The 19,098-nt window shown below is 43.8% G+C and overlaps 1 protein-coding gene across 3 annotated transcripts in view; it reads right to left on the minus strand.

Moving 5' to 3' along the window:
* Positions 1 to 4,923: 4,923 nt before the first annotated feature.
* The window catches only part of LOC124118200 (dynein axonemal heavy chain 12-like), a 111,812-nt gene continuing 97,637 nt past the window's right edge, over positions 4,924 to 19,098 (minus strand). For all 3 annotated transcript variants that reach the window (XM_046480319.2, XM_046480320.2, XM_046480317.2), the window contains 8 exons: positions 18,809 to 18,946; positions 17,932 to 18,165; positions 17,594 to 17,779; positions 17,255 to 17,358; positions 16,932 to 17,136; positions 16,576 to 16,713; positions 8,799 to 8,890; positions 4,924 to 6,239 (listed from right to left, as the gene is read on the minus strand). In XM_046480319.2, coding sequence (XP_046336275.1) covers positions 5,978 to 6,239; positions 8,799 to 8,890; positions 16,576 to 16,713; positions 16,932 to 17,136; positions 17,255 to 17,358; positions 17,594 to 17,779; positions 17,932 to 18,165; positions 18,809 to 18,946 — 1,359 coding nt within the window. In that variant the 3' untranslated portion in view covers positions 4,924 to 5,977. The remainder of the gene's footprint in view (positions 6,240 to 8,798; positions 8,891 to 16,575; positions 16,714 to 16,931; positions 17,137 to 17,254; positions 17,359 to 17,593; positions 17,780 to 17,931; positions 18,166 to 18,808; positions 18,947 to 19,098) is intronic.

Consider the following 19,098-nt stretch of genomic DNA (forward strand, 5'->3'; position numbering starts at 1 on the left):
AGCATGTTACAGTGACCTCACTGACGTTCCACTGCCCAACACGCTACTGTGACATCATTGACACTCCACTACCAAGCAAGTTACAGTGGCTCATTGACACTCCACTACCCAGCATGTTACAGTGGCCTCATTGACGCTCCACTACCCAGCATGTTACAGTGGCCTCATTGACTCCACTACCCAGCATGTTACAGTGGCCTCATTGACTCCACTACCCAGCATGTTAAAGTGACATCACTGACACCCCACCACCTTGCACGTTACAGTGACCTCACTGACACTCCACTACCCAGCATGTTACAGTGGCCTCATTGATACTCCACTTCCCAGCACGTTACAGTGACCTCATTGACACTCCGCTACCCAGCACGTTACAGTGACATCACTGACACCCAACCACCTTGCACGTTACAGTGACATCATTGACACTCCACTACCCAGCATGTTAAAGTGACCTCACTGACTCCACTACCCAGCATGTTCAAGTGACCTCATTGACTCCACTACCCAGCATGTTAAAGTGACCTCATTGACTCCACTAACTAGCATGTTACAGTGACCACATTGACTCCACTACCCAGCATGTTACAGTGACCACATTGACTCCACTACCCAGCATGTTACAGTGACCACATTGACTCCACTACCCAGCATGTTACAGTGACCACATTGACTCCACTACCCAGCACAGTGTCTGGCAGTTTGCTATTGTGTGTTGCTATACGTCTTCCAGATGAGTAAACAATATAAGTAATAGCTAACCTGAAATCTGCCACTGACAAAGATTAATTCAAAGATCAAGATTATGCGATTCTGTCGATGACATGGTGACTTTATATTTAATGAGTATTTCTTTGTTGTGTCGAGAATATGTTGGTGAAACGTATATATATTTCTAATAAAAAAATATAATAAATAAATTACCAATATTTGTTAAATGAAAATGACCCCAACTGCTTGCTTGCTTACACTTACAATTAGTCTAGTTGCACCCCTGCATTGGATATCTTCCATTGAAAATGACTTCTCAAATCCATTGAGAATTTGGTGGGTACCTAATGAGAGGGACCATCGTATTATTATTCGTCCTCAATACGGTGGAAATGACAGCCATGTGTCTTGTAGGTGTTCTTGCTAACTTGAGGTAAAGCTAGTCTGGAATTGGGTGCTCTAGTGCTTCCATTGGCTTTTTAATAACCGATCCTGTAAAGAGGGAAATGGTAGAGTGGAGAATTCCACCTTACTTACATGTTCCCCATACACCACACGTTCATTCAGGTGGGTTGTGGTTCCTCCGTACTTATGGCTGTATTATGGTTCTGTTCGGATGAACAAAAACCTTCCAAATGGCGTGCTAGTTTTCTTGGGGGGAATTAGTCAGCAAAGAGCCGGAGTCACAGGAGACTAATCACAATTTTATTTACAAGAACAATTAACAATGAACAATTTACAATATCTTAGAATATAGCTGGGGGTGCCACAGAGAGTCCGTACAACACTCTGGGCTGTGGGAGAGAGGTCTGCTTGATATGAGTGACAAACCCCTTCTGCTTAACATTTTGTTTCTGTATGTATTTAACAAAAATTAGAACAATAAAAAAGGAATATGATTGGTTGATACACGATGGGCTATGCCTTATGGTTAATGAATGGCTAGACAGACCTCTCTCCCACAGCCCAGAGGGTTGTACCGACTCTCTGTGGCACCCCCAGCTATATTCTAAGATATTGTAAATTGTTAATTGTTCTTGTAAATAAAATTGTGATTAGTCTCCTGTGACTCCGGCTCTTTGCTGACTAATTCCCCCCAAGAAAACCAGCACGCCATTTGGAAGGTTTTTGTTCATCCGAACAGAACCATAATAATTTGGTGGAGAATCCGGGTATGACAGACTTCTTAGTCTGTCCTTTCCTGTAACTCTTTGCAGCAAGGCATATGGTTCACAAAACTGTAGGAAGTGACAGTCTCTTATTAAAAGGATAAACTACCTTCCTGAAGGCCAATCACCAAGAACGAAGAAACGGCCTGTAACAAGATTGAAGAAAGAACAAGAACCTCAAGAACAAGTTCTCCAAACCTTCCCTGCTCGAATATCTTAGCACCACTGCTAAGACTTCCCCTTCAAGATGGCGTTCCTGCACATGACCTAAGAAAAGAAGTATACACGCCTATCCCACAGAGACCCGACCACAGCCATCTTCCTGCAGACCCTGCACAATACAGAAACCGCCTCACGGGCACCTACAAGATGGACACTGTGTACAAGATATCTCATTGGGACTTACTAATTTGTGTTTACTTACATGGACTCAATCAAGGATATATATTGTGTGACTGTTGAATAGTGCAACCAGGTATGTTTAATAAAAAGCCAGTATATTAATGCCAATATGTGTCTTTCCAAAATTCAGTTTTGTATATGTGCAATATACTCCAAATTACATCTTTAGTCAAGCTAGATCTTTGAAGTTATTGTGTAGGGAATCTTTAAAATGTCTCCAGGCCACGCTAGACATATAGATACAGCTAGGGCCCAGACAAACCTAAGCTGTAGGGTTATCGAGTCACACCTTAAAGCTAGACTTGTAATTTCAAAAATCTAAACAACAAAATTTGTCATTTGTTACAAGTTATTAATGTGCACAGTTTGGCACAAAATTGAATGTATTGTCTAGGACTTTGAATTCAGATAAGGGATATTCTTGGGTGAGCCACCCCCACACAAATGTTTATTGTATGTCAGTATTAAGTAATTAATAGCACAGCAGTATTCAGCATTTCAGAGTTTTGATGTTGGAATTAAGGATTTTTTTCTTGGGCATCGCACCCACAATATCTGGGCAAGCTCCGTCAAAGACACGGGAAGAGCACTCATTGTACTTAAAAGGGCAATAGTACCAACAAGTACCGTTTGAGTCACGTGGTAAAGCCAGACTCCTGGTTTCAAATTTCTTTATGCGAAATATTTGCTGAGATGTTTAATTTGTACTTTTTATGACATTATCATTATTCGGAACTGAGTCGCACCACCAAGCCAGACTCCTGGATTCAAAAAACCTCCATGATTTATTCATTGGATCTGTGCAAAGCGGTAATTACCTTGTAGTGAAATTGCACATTACAAAGATCACTTGGTTAGTTTTCAAACTAGCACTAAATCAAATTAGCTAGATGATCACTTTCATTGCATAGATATATTTGTTGCATAAGGATTTCATTTAACTGATTTTGTTCACATTTGCATGGTTGTTTTCGTTGGTGAAAGGTTCACACATGTCAATTTGGACTCATGTAAGCTTGGGGTCAAAGCTTCACCACGTAACGGAGGGAAGTTGTCATAGCGACTGATTTACGACATCCATTGTCTGAAGAACATTTAATTGCAAAGCCTCATTACCCTGGAGCCATGACATCTATATGCCTTGAAACACTTAACTGCTGTTATTTATAAGATGCTAATCCTAAATTGTTAATCCCCATTTTTGTGTACATCGACCGTCTGCCATCCTGCTGATGAATTACTGTTTACATTTATATTTATTACTTACTAAATGTTTGGTGACCTTGGCTATATCTACATGTATAAAGTAAAACTGTATATACTGCAAGCCATCGTCTCCAGGTTGTCACTTCCTACTGAGAACCATACGTCAGCCCCTCGCATATACGAGTATGCAAATTATTCATTAATCGTCAGACGCCACGCGATGTTAGTTGTATGAGATGATACAGTTCACTTATAATGTCCTTAAACGAATAATCGTTAGATAACGTGACTAGGTTAGTAATGATTGGCAGTCTCGAGTAATGGAGGCTGAAGGGATTTGACTCCTAGGCCTTGTAACAGCAGTACGGGATTCCTCATGAAGTCTCAAGGTATCAGATTGATAGGTCTGGGGAGATGACGTTGATTTCCACTCCCATTATGTTAAGACTTCCGTGGAACACAAGCTTCTTCTGGAGATACATTGACTAAGGGTGAGATATGAGCTTTAGAATTCTTCCTGACATTTCTGTTGTCATGACAGTTAGCTGAGGTACTTCATATGATAGCCATATATAACCTTGTAATCACATGATCTGGACCTCATATGCCCTTGCTGGGAGACTGACAGCTATGTAAAATGTCATCAGCTATGCACACTATTGTTCCTATTAAAGGGGACGTGAGGGATCAGCTCCGAGGAGCCACTCTACACTGCAGGTCTGGACGTTTGCCGGTTAAACTTTATCCAGCGAGGTGCGCCTGCCTCTTTTTCCTTTTGGACAGGTGTGACGAGGTACGAGGTTTGCCCTCATCATTTGCCCACATGTACCACCCTTAGTTGTCCGAGTGGCAATCATTTGAGGTAAGTCCAGTGAGGAACACCTTCTCCAGTTTAGTTTCACTTAAGGTGATAATTTACCAGACAAGTTTTTGTAGATGTTCTAGTTTTTCTTGCTGACGTTAAAACTTCTGCAATTAGTGCATCTCTATGCATTTATTGCACATTGTATTCTTTATGCATGAATGGCATTTAGGGTGAGGATTACCTGATAGGGGTATACAATACAATCAACTAATTGCCTACCTACGTTAACTTCAAAATGACGTCAGGTGTTCTGTATCTGCGTGCTTGAAAGACGATCTTGAATTACTGTGTGATAATGTATCCAGTTTTGTCCTGAATGTGATCAAAATGTATATGCTGTTTATTTCAGCACACAGAGGAAAGAAGTATTGTTTTCCCGCCTCACGCATGTGCAGTCTAATTAAGCTAGAGGAGAGCGTTTACCTCAAAACACACCAGAGACAGTTTGGCAGTGAAGAAAAGGTCTGTTGATAGTGTGATGACAGCCCAAATTGGAATTAATGGCTATGATGGGGTTAGGTATTTAAAATACTTCCTTCAGTTTGTCCCCTGTTAAAGAAGACCAAGTTGTGTTATGTATATATTTTATTAACATCTCATATCACAGTGGTATGGTGGAGAACACACAACATAGTAAATATATGTATATCTGTGTGTACAAGACAGGAGTAGCTCCCATTGGTTTATTTACACATGTACAGTGGACGGAAAGCAGATATAAAAACTATAAACTCTGGAAAGATGTTAGTATTATTATACAATTCAATGAAACTGCATATACACTCATGAAGCTCCTGCCTGCTACATCACAACCTACAAACAAGTCAGTTGTTGGTGCACTCAGTACTCATATGCACAATACATTTGGAAATGTTAGATTTTCAGCACTCAAGGTTGTATATCCACCAAAACCTGTAAAATATATGTGTGACCAGTATAAGTAAATACTGCACTGAAGACTTGAGAATGCTAGTTTCACTTAAAAAGAACACAAACAAAGCATAAAACATGTAAGTCTGTTACCAAATGTGGACCAAACTAAATGTATATTTTGTGTTGTTGACTTGTTTATCACAGTTGGAGTCAAGTCCCCTATCTACTGCACACAACTGAAGGTTGGGAGGGGAGGTAATACTGTTCATCTGGGCGGTGCTTCAGTTATATATCACACTGGTATAGTCACAAACTGACAATCTTTTAGTTTTTGTGTAAGATGTACCATGTAAACATTTGTCAATGAATAAATACTCCTGAGAGATCAGGGGCCAAAAAGATATGAAATTTTCGATCTTATGGCTCAACAACATGTAATCTTTTGAAAATGCTGTGTATGTGTAAATATAAGTAACTGTGCTTGCGGTTTCCTCAATATCAGAATAAATAAAACACTTGACATTCAAAATCAATATCAAATTATGCATAACATTCAGGCTGCATTTGGTTTGGCAGAATTTTCTTTAGCGAATGCATATTACTAATGTTTTAAATGTTATTATAATTTCAGTAACAACGAACAATGGTAACAAAATAAATAGGATTGATTTCAACATACATGTCAACATAGAACTGGAATGTTTGTGTTCAGCTGGACATCAGTGGTAAACTCAAGTATTTTGTCCATGTTTTAGTTGTTGAGCTGACACAAGAGAGCAGTGCCCCGCTTGACCCAGTGTTGGATTGGCTTCTCAGTGGGCAGTAGGATGGCCATCACAAAGTTGGTGGAATGACCGGTGGTCGACAGTGTGCCCCGACGTTCGCTGGTCTTGTACACGGGACATTTGTAGCGCTTGTTGGACACATCAATCTTTTCCTGTAGACATGGCTTCAGCCAGATGATGGGAACAGCATCATTGAGAATCTTTGGCAGTTGTTCAGTCAAACAGCCACTGTAACATAAACATAGCATTTAACTTACTAATTTTCATATCGCAAGGGCTAGTGGTGTTCCTTCCCATCACACCAGGAAATGATATGATACCAGGAGTAGGTGTGGCACTAGTAGATACCAGGAGTAGGTGTGGCACTAGTAGATACCAGGAGTAGCTGTGGCACTAGTAGATACCAGGAGTAGGTGTGGCACTTGTAGATACCAGGAGTAGGTGTGGCACTAGTAGATACGGCATTAGTAGATACCATGAGTAGGTGTGGCACCAGCAGATACCAGGAGTATGTGTGGCACCAGTAGATACCATGAGTAGGTGTGGCACCAGTAGATACCAGGAGTAGGTGATGGCATCTTTGATTATCCAGTGTATTTTATCTCATCAACAATAAACATGGCAGTTTGTGAAGGTAGGCTCAGGGGAAGTGACATGTAAAAATACACTATTTCTGTGAAAGTGACGAAAAGTATATAATTATTTCACTGGTGAATTATAGAAATGAATTTCATGATAACTTACTTTTGGGTAGGGTTATGAGTGAGCTGGGATTAACAATCGGAACAGTATTTCAGTTACATCAAGGCATTTCAGCTTAATGGAGGAGATAAGCTGACAGTGAAGCAGGTCCTAGATGTTTACCACTTTGGTGAACCCCACAAGCATGGCTATTGAGCTGACAACCATTGATCATAATCAGGGCGAGTCTGGGAGTCAAACCACTGAATACAGGGAGCTGGAGTGCCTCAGTCACCCAGGACCAAAGGGGCATGAAAACAATTGACAAGTGTTCACCAACTATCCTTTTCAGGCATGGATGAAAAAACACATGTCCCCTTGCCCTTGTAATACTTTTCTGTAATGGACAAAGAAGTAGTTATTTGTTAGTTAGTAGTAATCTGAAACACTGTTATCTTGTACAGCATATTTCCCAGTGAAATTGTTGGAAATTACAAATTTCCAGACTAAGATATCATGGGTGTGTTACATGTCCCTTTAATCGATTACTATACTGAACAACAAAAGTTCCTGTGACATTGAATAAGATTTAATGCAAAGTTATGTTTTTTACCAAATCTGAAACAATTTCGAGTTGCAACAGATAAAAGACTCCTGTAAGTGTTCAAATGGTTTAATTTGCCATACTGACTTCAGAAAATGAGTGATTTCATAAAAAACATGAACATGCCAAAATGTCAATTTACAAATCAATAGCATGTGTGTCCACCTCTGGTTGCGATGCAAGCAACACATCTCCATCTTATGGAATGGACCAGGCGTCGCACAAAGTCCTGTGGTATACCTATCCATATCTGCTGGAGCATGTTACAAAGTTCCTGGAGTGTCTGTGGAACACGTGGTTGACGTCGAAGGCGTCGATCCATCTCATCCCACATGTGCTCGATTGGTGAGAGATCAGGGGAGCGAGCTGGCCAGGGGATGACATTTACGTTGTTTTGTTGAAGAGAATCCTGAACAAATGGAGCTATATGAGGCCGGGAGTTGTCATGTTGAAAGGTAATGACTGGGCTATGACGACGCAAAAACGGTAGAACAGCAGGGCCGATGGTCTCGTCGCGGTAGCGCTGACCAATGAGATTTCCCTCTACCACTATCAAACAGGTCCTCTGTTTTGCTGTAATCCCACCCCATACCATAACGCTGCCGCCCCTGAACCGATCTTCTTCCATGACACAATGATTTACGTACATTCACCTCGACATCGGTACACTCGAATCCGTCCATTGCTGTGGCTGAGGTGAAAAACGAGACTCGTCTGTGAATAGAACTTGTCCCCACTGCATGGCCGTCCAGTGTAGACGCTTTCTTCACCACTGTAGACGTGCTTGACGGTGGTTTCCTGTCAATATGGGACATCCGGCGGGTCTTCTGGCGACAATCTCTGCACATCTGAGCCGACAACATATGGTTTGTGAAGATATTCGTCGAAGGCCAGGGATGCTTCTTGCAGTCACTGTTGCTGGCTGGAATCGATTTCGTAGGTGCGTTGTTCGAATCCAGTTGTCTTGTCGATTATTGGTTTTACGTGGCCTGCCACTCCGAGGATGGTCTGTTCGTCTGTTGCCAACGTTGCCATAAACACCAAATGGTGTTTCTGTAGACGTTAAATTGTCTTGCAACATCACTTTGACTCGATCCTGCATCAAGCATACCAATGGCTTGCAGAAGCTCATTTTCGGACAGGCATGGCATTTCGTAATGTTGTATAATTGCGTAATTTTGTTGTTTTTATGAGTGGATGTTGTCAGCACGATGCTAAACAATGCATATGGAATCCCGATAATGCACATGTTTTTATACCCATTCTTGGGTAGTGAAATGCATGCGTCTTGCATAAAAGTCAACTTTTGCATGGAATGCATGCTTTTATGTAGCAGTTGTGTTTTTGTGACTTGATACCATACATGTACTACAATATTGAAAACCAAACTTTACTAAAATATTGGTGTCACAGGAACTTTTGTTGTTCCAGCAGTTATGGTTTAGTAACCAGGGGATCCCGGCTATACAGAATAGAATAGATTGCTGATGTTCTTAGTGTACCTGTTTTTGTCCCAGCGGGCTCCATCCAGGAACAGACCGACGATGTAAGCTCCATCTTCAGGTGCCTCACTCAGAGTGTCATGGACTAAAACCTGAAACAAAGAACATCATGATGTTCAATAAATGTCATACATTATGGATCCACAGGTTCGAACTTGGGCAGAAATCAAGCTATGTGAGACCCTACTGCTGTCAGTATTTAGGAGACCGTCTGCTGAGTTTGTTAAAATGGATCTGGCTATTCATATTATCAAATGCATGACACACAGATTCCCCTGGAAGAGAGTTAAGTTATGTGACCAGTCGAATCAAATGAAGACACCACAGGTTAATCAGCTGTCAACTCTCAACAAGTTTCATTGCTTGCTAAATTTTTAATATGCTGTCTTTTCAGAGGAAGAATCACTTGAGGTATTGAAAAGACTTGTCATTCATTCTCTTATCATCTGGTCTGTGTGGTATTTCAATATTAAGTTGCTCACAATCGGAAAACATTGAGGAAGTGATTATGAACCACTGTTCCTAAGACTAAAACTTCTGTTGTTGATACCGGGAAGGGTGTTACTTGGAACAACTGTGTTGATGAGCAGAGCTCCACAGACAGGATTGGAACAAGTGTGTTAATGAGCAAAGCTCCACTGACATGATTGGAACTGTGTTGATGAGCAGAGCTCCACAGACAGGATTGGAACAAGTTTGTTGGTGAGCAGAGCTCCACAGACAGGATTGGAACAACTGTGTTTGGTAGCAGAGCTCCACAGACAGGATTGGAACAACTGTGTTGGTGAGCAGAGCTCAACAGACAGGATTTGGAACAACTGTGTTGATGAGCAGGGCTCCACAGACAAGATTGGAACAAGTGTGTTGGTGAGCAGGGCTCCACAGACAGGATTGGAACAAGTGTGTTGGTGAGCAGAGCTCCACAGACAGGATTGGAACAAGTGTGTTGGTGAGCAGAGCTCCACAGACAGGATTGGAACAAGTGTGTTAATGAGCAAAGCTCCACTGACAGGATTGGAACAACTGTGTTGATGAGCAGAGCTCCACAGACAGGATTGGAATAAGTGTGTTGATGAGCAGGGCTCCCTGACAGGATTGGAACAACTGTGTTGATGTGCAGGGCTCCACAGACAGGATTGGAAATATGTGTTGATGAGCAGGGCTCCACAGACCGAATTGGAACAAGTGTGTTGATGAGCAGGGCTCCAAAGACAGGATTGGAACAAGTGTGTTGATGAGCAGGGCTCCACAGACAGGATTGGAACAACTGTGTTGATGAGCAGGGCTCAACAGACAGGATTGGAACAAGTGTGTTGATGAGCAGAGCTCCACAGACAAGATTGGAACAAGTGTGTTGGTGAGCAGAGCTCCACAGACAGGATTGGAACAAGTGTGTTGGTGAGCAGAGCTCCACAGACAGGATTGGAACAAGTGTGTTGATGAGCAGAGCTCCACATACAGTATTGGAACAAGTGTGTTGATGAGCAGGGCTCCACAGACAGGATTGGAACAAGTGTGTTGGTGAGCAGAGCTCCACAGACAGGATTGGAACAAGTGTGTTGGTGAGCAGAGCTCCACAGACAGGATTGGAACAAGTGTGTTAATGAGCAAAGCTCCACTGACAGGATTGGAACAACTGTGTTGATGAGCAGAGCTCCACAGACAGGATTGGAATAAGTGTGTTGATGAGCAGGGCTCCCTGACAGGATTGGAACAACTGTGTTGATGAGCAGGGCTCCACAGACAGGATTGGAAATATGTGTTGATGAGCAGGGCTCCACAGACCGAATTGGAACAAGTGTGTTGATGAGCAGGGCTCCACAGACAGGATTGGAACAAGTGTGTTAATGAGCAGGGCTCCACAGACAGGATTGGAACAACTGTGTTGATGAGCAGGGCTCAACAGACAGGATTGGAACAAGCGTGTTAATGAGCAGGGCTCCACAGACAGGATTGGGTCAAGTGTGTTGATGAGCAGAGCTCCATAGACAGTATTGGAACAAGTGTGTTGGTGAGCAGAGCTCCATAGACAGTATTATAACAAGTGTGTTGGTGAGCAGAGCTCCACAGACAGGATTGGAACAACTGTGTTGATGAGCAGGGCTCCACAGACAGGATTGGAACAACTGTGTTGATGAGCAGAGCTCCACAGACAGGATTGGAAATATGTGTTGATGAGCAGGGCTCCACAGACAGGATTGGAACAAGTGGGTTGATGAGCAGGGCTCCACAGACAGGATTGGAACAAGTGTGTTGATGAGCAGGGCTCCACAGACAGGATTGGAACAACTGTGTTGATGAGCAGGGCTCAACAGACAGGATTGGAACAAGTGTGTTAATGAGCAGGGCTCCACAGACAGGATTGGGTCAAGTGTGTTGATGAGCAGAGCTCCATAGACAGTATTGGAACAAGTGTGTTGGTGAGCAGAGCTCCATAGACAGTATTATAACAAGTGTGTTGGTGAGCAGAGCTCCACAGACAGGATTGGAACAACTGTGTTGATGAGCAGGGCTCCACAGACAGGATTGGAACAACGGTGTTGATGAGCAGAGCTCCACAGACAGGATTGGAAATATGTGTTGATGAGCAGGGCTCCACAGACAGAATTGGAACAAGTGTGTTGATGAGCAGGGCTCCACAGACAGGATTGGAACAAGTGTGTTGATGAGCAGGGCTCCACAGACAGGATTGGAACAACTGTGTTGATGAGCAGGGCTCCACAGACAGGATTGGAACAAGTGTGTTGGAGAGCAGAGCTCCACAGACAGGATTGGAACAAGTGTGTTAATGAGCAAAGCTCCACTGACAGGATTGGAACAACTGTGTTGATGAGCAGAGCTCCATAGACAGGATTGGAACAAGTGTGTTGATGAGCAGGGCTCCACATACAGGATTGGAACAAGTTGGTTGATGAGCAGGGCTCCACAGACAGGATTGGAACAAGTGTGTTGGTGAGCAGAGCTCCACTGACAGGATTGGAACAACTGTGTTGATGAGCAGAGCTCCACAGACAGGATTGGAACAAGTGTGTTGATGAGCAGAGCTCCACAGACAGGATTGGAACAACTGTGTTGATGAGCAGGGCTCCACAGACAGGATTGGAATGGAGTTGATGAGCAGAGGTCCAGAGACAGGATTGGAACAAGTGTGTTGATGAGCAGAGCTCCACAGACAAGATTGGAACAAGTGTGTTGGTGAGCAGAGCTCCACCGACAGGATTGGAACAAGTGTGTTGATGAGCAGAGCTCCACATACAGTATTGGAACAAGTGTGTTGATGAGCAGGGCTCCACAGACAGGATTGGAACAAGTGTGTTGGAGAGCAGAGCTCCACAGACAGGATTGGAACAAGTGTGTTTATGAGCAAAGCTCCACTGACAGGATTGGAACAACTGTGTTGATGAGCTGAGCTCCACAGACAGGATTGGAACAAGTGTGTTGATGAGCAGGGCTCTACATACAGGATTGGAACAAGTGTGTTGATGAGCAGGGCTCTACATACAGGATTGGAACAAGTGGGTTGATGAGCAGGGCTCCACAGACAGGATTGGAATGGTGTTGATGAGCAGAGGTCCGCAGACAGGATTGGAACAAGTGTGTTGATGAGCAGAGCTCCACAGACAAGATTGGAACAAGTGTGTTGGTGAGCAGAGCTCCACTGACAGGATTGGAACAACTGTGTTGATGAGCAGAGCACCACAGACAGGATTGGAACAAGTGTGTTGATGAGCAGAGCTCCACAGACAGGATTGGAACAAGTGTGTTGATGAGCAGGGCTCCACAGACAGGATTGGAATGGTGTTGATGAGCAGAGATCCACAGACAGGATTGGAACAAGTGTGTTGATGAGCAGAGCTCCACAGACAAGATTGGAACAAGTGTGTTGGTGAGCAGAGCTCCACAGACCGGATTGGAACAAGTGTGTTGGTGAGCAGAGCTCCACAGACAGGATTGGAACAAGTGTGTTGATGAGCAGAGCTCCACATACAGTATTGGAACAACTGTGTTGATGAGCAGGGCTCCACAGACAGGATTGGAACAAGTGTGTTGATGAGCAGGGCTCTACATACAGGATTGGAACAAGTGTGTTGATGAGCAGGGCTCCACAGACAGGATTGGAACAAGTGTGTTGACGAGCAGGGCTCCACAGACAGGATTGGAATGGTGTTGATGAGCAGAGGTCCACAGACAGGATTGGAACAAGTGTGTTGATGAGCAGAGCTCCACAGACAAGATTGGAACAAGTGTGTTGGTGAGCAGAGCTCCATAGACAGTATTGGAACAAGTGTGTTGGTGAGCAGAGCTCCACAGATAGGATTGGAACAAGTGTGTTGGTGAGCAGAGCTCAACAGACAGGATTAGAACAACTGTGTTGGTGAGCAGAGCTCAACAGACAGGATTGGAACAACTGTGTTGATGAGCAGGGCTCCACAGACAGGATTGGAATGGTGTTGATGAGCAGAGGTCAACAGACAGGATTGGAACAAGTGTGTTGATGAGCAGAGCTCCACAGACATGATTGGAACAAGTGTGTTGGTGAGCAGAGCTCCACTGACAGGATTGGAACAACTGTGTTGATGAGCAGGGCTCCACAGACAGGATTGGAACAAGTGTGTTGATGAGCAGAGCTCCACAGACAGGATTGGAACAATTGTGTTGATGAGCAGGGCTCCACAGACAGGATTGGAACAACTGTGTTGATGAGCAGGGCTCCACAGACAGGATTGGAACAAGTGTGTTGATGAGCAGGGCTTCACAGACAGGATTGGAACAAGTCTGTTGATGAGCAGACCTCCACAGACAGGATTGGAACTGTGTTGATGAGCAGGGCTCCACAGACAGGATTGGAACAACTGTGTTGATGAGCAGAGCTCCACAGACAGGATTGGAACAAGTGTGTTGATGAGCAGACCTCCACAGACAGGATTGGAACAAGTGTGTTGATGAGCAGAGCTCCACAGACAAGATTGGAACAAGTGTGTTGGTGAGCAGGGCTCCACAGACAGGATTGGAACAAGTGTGTTGATGAGCAGACCTCCACAGACAGGATTGGAACTGTGTTGATGAGCAGAGCTCCACAGACAGGATTGGAACTGTGTTGATGAGCAGAGCTCCACAGACAGGATTGGAACAAGTGTGTTGATGAGCAGAGCTCCACAGACAGGATTGGAACAACTGTGTTGATGAGCAGGGCTCCACAGACAGGATTGGAATGGAGTTGATGAGCAGAGCTCCACAGACAGGATTGGAACAAGTGTGTTGATGAGCAGAGCTCCACAGACAAGATTGGAACAAGTGTGTTGGTGAGCAGAGCTCCACAGACAGGATTGGAACAAGTGTGTTGATGAGCAGAGCTCCACATACAGTATTGGAACAAGTGTGTTGATGAGCAGGGCTCCACAGACAGGATTGGAACAAGTGTGTTGGAGAGCAGAGCTCCACAGACAGGATTGGAACAAGTGTGTTAATGAGCAAAGCTCCACTGACAGGATTGGAACAACTGTGTTGATGAGCTGAGCTCCATAGACAGGATTGGAACAAGTGTGTTGATGAGCAGGGCTCTACATACAGGATTGGAACAAGTGTGTTGATGAGCAGGGCTCTACATACAGGATTGGAACAAGTGGGTTGATGAGCAGGGCTCCACAGACAGGATTGGAATGGTGTTGATGAGCAGAGGTCCGCAGACAGGATTGGAACAAGTGTGTTGATGAGCAGAGCTCCACAGACAAGATTGGAACAAGTGTGTTGGTGAGCAGAGCTCCACTGACAGGATTGGAACAACTGTGTTGATGAGCAGAGCACCACAGACAGGATTGGAACAAGTGTGTTGATGAGCAGAGCTCCACAGACAGGATTGGAACAAGTGTGTTGATGAGCAGGGCTCCACAGACAGGATTGGAATGGTGTTGATGAGCAGAGATCCACAGACAGGATTGGAACAAGTGTGTTGATGAGCAGAGCTCCACAGACAAGATTGGAACAAGTGTGTTGGTGAGCAGAGCTCCACAGACCGGATTGGAACAAGTGTGTTGGTGAGCAGAGCTCCACAGACAGGATTGGAACAAGTGTGTTGATGAGCAGAGCTCCACATACAGTATTGGAACAACTGTGTTGATGAGCAGGGCTCCACAGACAGGATTGGAACAAGTGTGTTGATGAGCAGGGCTCTACATACAGGATTGGAACAAGTGTGTTGATGAGCAGGGCTCCACAGACAGGATTGGAACAAGTGTGTTGACGAGCAGGGCTCCACAGACAGGATTGGAATGGTGTTGATGAGCAGAGGTCCACAGACAGGATTGGAACAAGTGTGTTGATGAGCAGAGCTCCACAGACAAGATTGGAACAAGTGTGTTGGTGAGCAGAGCTCCATAGACAGTATTGGAACAAGTGTGTTGGTGAGCAGAGCTCCACAGATAGGATTGGAACAAGTGTGTTGGTGAGCAGAGCTCAACAGACAGGATTAGAACAACTGTGTTGGTGAGCAGAGCTCAACAGACAGGATTGGAACAACTGTGTTGATGAGCAGGGCTCCACAGACAGGATTGGAATGGTGTTGATGAGCAGAGGTCAACAGACAGGATTGGAACAAGTGTGTTGATGAGCAGAGCTCCACAGACATGATTGGAACAAGTGTGTTGGTGAGCAGAGCTCCACTGACAGGATTGGAACAACTGTGTTGATGAGCAGGGCTCCACAGACAGGATTGGAACAAGTGTGTTGATGAGCAGAGCTCCACAGACAGGATTGGAACAATTGTGTTGATGAGCAGGGCTCCACAGACAGGATTGGAACAACTGTGTTGATGAGCAGGGCTCCACAGACAGGATTGGAACAAGTGTGTTGATGAGCAGGGCTTCACAGACAGGATTGGAACAAGTCTGTTGATGAGCAGACCTCCACAGACAGGATTGGAACTGTGTTGATGAGCAGGGCTCCACAGACAGGATTGGAACAACTGTGTTGATGAGCAGAGCTCCACAGACAGGATTGGAACAAGTGTGTTGATGAGCAGACCTCCACAGACAGGATTGGAACAAGTGTGTTGATGAGCAGAGCTCCACAGACAAGATTGGAACAAGTGTGTTGGTGAGCAGGGCTCCACAGACAGGATTGGAACAAGTGTGTTGATGAGCAGACCTCCACAGACAGGATTGGAACTGTGTTGATGAGCAGAGCTCCACAGACAGGATTGGAACTGTGTTGATGAGCAGAGCTCCACAGACAGGATTGGAAGAAGTGTCTTGATAAGCAGGGCTCTACAGACAGGATTCGTCATGTTACACAACAGCTGTCAAAGTAAAACATGATAATTGTTGTTGTCTATCCACAACCTATGATGATTGTGTTTGCTAATAATTGTAGACAGATGTTTGTCTTAACTTTTAAAATGAAGATGGGCATCTTCGACTGGAATCTGCACTGGGGTCTTGGGAACACCATAGAATGAGCAAAGGAATGTTTCCTACCAAGGTCTGCAATATGTCAGTAACTTGCAAATTTTGAGAAGCAGGCAGATCAGTTGTTGAAAGTATGAGTAACAATGCATACAACAGCTATAATATCTCCCATGTTGCAACAACAAAGTCCGGCCAAAGCTGTACGGATGGAGTACCGAGAGACGCGATGTCCAGATCCAAGAGATCATCCTCCGCCTGGGAGTAGCGGCCATCGCACTAACATGGGGACAGCCATGAACAGGTGACATGACGTAGTTTCAACATGTGTTCTGAAGCTTCAAGAACATTCAAATAGTTTCTATTTAACTACCTACCTCAAAGTCAAAGGCTAGTTTATCGATGGGTATGGTGTATTTCCTGGCGTAGTTCTGCATGACACCAGTGAGGAAGGCCTGAGTGAAGAAGAAGCCAGACACCCAGAATACCGGGGGCTTGCTGCCGTCATACCAGTTCTGTTGACGGAAATAATATTTCTTCAACAATGGCAGATAATGTGAAAAAAATACGTTCTTTTCATTTAAACATGTGCAGATGAATTGATTTCATTCATCACAAAAATCCAAATCAATATTAAAACCAAATTTGAAAACTTACAGCATACTACAATGATGGCACGATCATTTTCAACAATTCCTAGGATTCTTCCCAAGATGAATTACATTTTCCTCACCTGTAAGAATTTCAGTCTTTCGAGGAAATCTGTGATGTAGCTGCCCAGTGGTTTGAGAGAGGGGTATGAGCGCTTGGCCCACATGGCCGGCTGGCGTCCGATGAGGAGACTCCCAGCCATGTCCTCCAGCTCAGACGACATGACCACCAGCCCCTTGATGGCCTTCTGCAGGTTCTGCAGGCTGGATCTGATGATGGTCAGCAGTCTGCAGCAGGAGATGTAACACTAGTTCAACACACATACCTATAGGATAGCTTCTTTAAGCTGACATCACCCCATCTCTTCAAGGTATATAACATACAAGAAGGTTAATGTGGCTGTACCTGTTGAATCTTTCCATCTCCTGCACCAGCACAGTGTTCATGCTCTCACTATACACAACTGGGAACTTCTTGGTGGCTTCTTCAATGTCGTAGTCACTTGGCAACTGGTTAAAACAAATAAAGTCAAAAAAAAATTTCTTAAAGTGATCAAGGCATCAGTTGTTGTCAGATGTGATTCTCATGAAGCACGAATGTCTGGGAGGACACCATATATGGTGTGTTTATAATTGCAGATAACAATATTATTAACAGATCAATAACCAGCTTGTCATTCATAAATAGCAAGAATTGGAAAACAAATTAACAGCAATGTGAATAAAATAAGACCCCATTACCCACCTTTGCGAGAATATCAGCTGAAATGTCGGAAAGTTTGTCATCTGTCTTCCCTCCCCCTCCGCCACCAGAACGACCTTGTGTCAGGAGGACCGAGGCAAACAGTAGGTTAGTTTCCTGCAATTCTCGGGAGATATCCACATTCTCATGCATACCAAACACTTCCGGGTGCTGGTTCTGGGGCAGGTTCTGTCAAGCAAAGGTCTAAACTGTACAGGCTAATCAAAGGAAAAATATGTGGATCTAGTATTAAAACAATTTAATTCTCTACGAAACTGTGCTGGCATCACATCACAAACAATTTTAACTCCATTCTAAACTTTACATAATGACCTTGTCACCTTAATAAACTGTACATAGTCCTTGTAGGATCCTTTAGGAGGGGAAAAGTAGACACCCGAGGCAGAGAACTTGTACTTGGGGTCCATGATGATGTGAGCGTTGTAAAAGTCATCCAGGATGGTGAGCAGACATCGCCTGTCCCAGTCGTCCGTTACACGACCTCCGTAGTTACACTCCCCAGTCATGTAGGACACAGCGTCATACGGCACTTCATCGTACTCGTTGATGAACATCTGCACGCAGATACACACACACTAAGTATGTACCTTCTTGATAATGAGTTATACATCAGTAGGCATTTTACTGTATTTCACTTTTTCATTTGTCAACAAAAAAGTGAAACTTTTATTATAAAAACATATATCTAAATTTACCAAAAAAAGAGTTACAAATAACATATTAAATACACGACTGAAATTATCTTTGCAAAGGTTTGACATTCATGACTGACAGATCATCAATGGCTGCAGATAGAAGATAGTTATTCCTTTACTGCATGTAGTGCAAATCCATATGGTCAAGGGGAGAGAATTAGATGTTGTTTTCCTTTCAATTCTGCTCTGCTTGGTAAACCTTCCTAGCTTGTACAAGACTTAAGAAATCAAACTTTGTTTGTTGATACAGGTGTTCACAAATGTACTGTACAATAAAACCAATCAAATGGAAATAGATCATCACCAAAATGTAATCAATTTCTTCATTTAAGTTCAATCCCATCATTGTACTGCTGGTGTAGCTCAGTTTGAGATGAAATTCTTGCAGCAGAGATAAATTTTAACTCCATGTTTTAAGAAACATTTTTTACCCTAAATTACAAAGTTGGCCTATACATATTTGATCAGTTTGTATCATCTTCTAGTTCTACAGCTGTCACACCTGTAGTTGTCTGATAGAGATCCGGAGATCGGACTCGTTGAAGCCATAAGGGATGTTCCAGCCGATGGGGCCCATCTTCCTCCTCTCCTGCACCAGGCCATGGAAGAAACACAGCCCAAACAACAGCTTCTCAAATTGCTGAAACAAACAAGCAAGTACCTCACTCCAGGTCAAAAGCAACATATGTGAGTGAGTGAGTGAGTGAGTATGGTTTTACGCCGCTTTTAGCAATGTTCCAGCAATATCACGGTGGGGGACACCAGAAATGGGCTTCACACATTGTACCCATG

The sequence above is a fragment of the Haliotis rufescens genome, unplaced genomic scaffold, assembly GCF_023055435.1.
Source record: "Haliotis rufescens isolate VD_foot unplaced genomic scaffold, xgHalRufe1.0.p SCAF_22, whole genome shotgun sequence".
Lineage (NCBI taxonomy): Eukaryota > Metazoa > Mollusca > Gastropoda > Lepetellida > Haliotidae > Haliotis > Haliotis rufescens.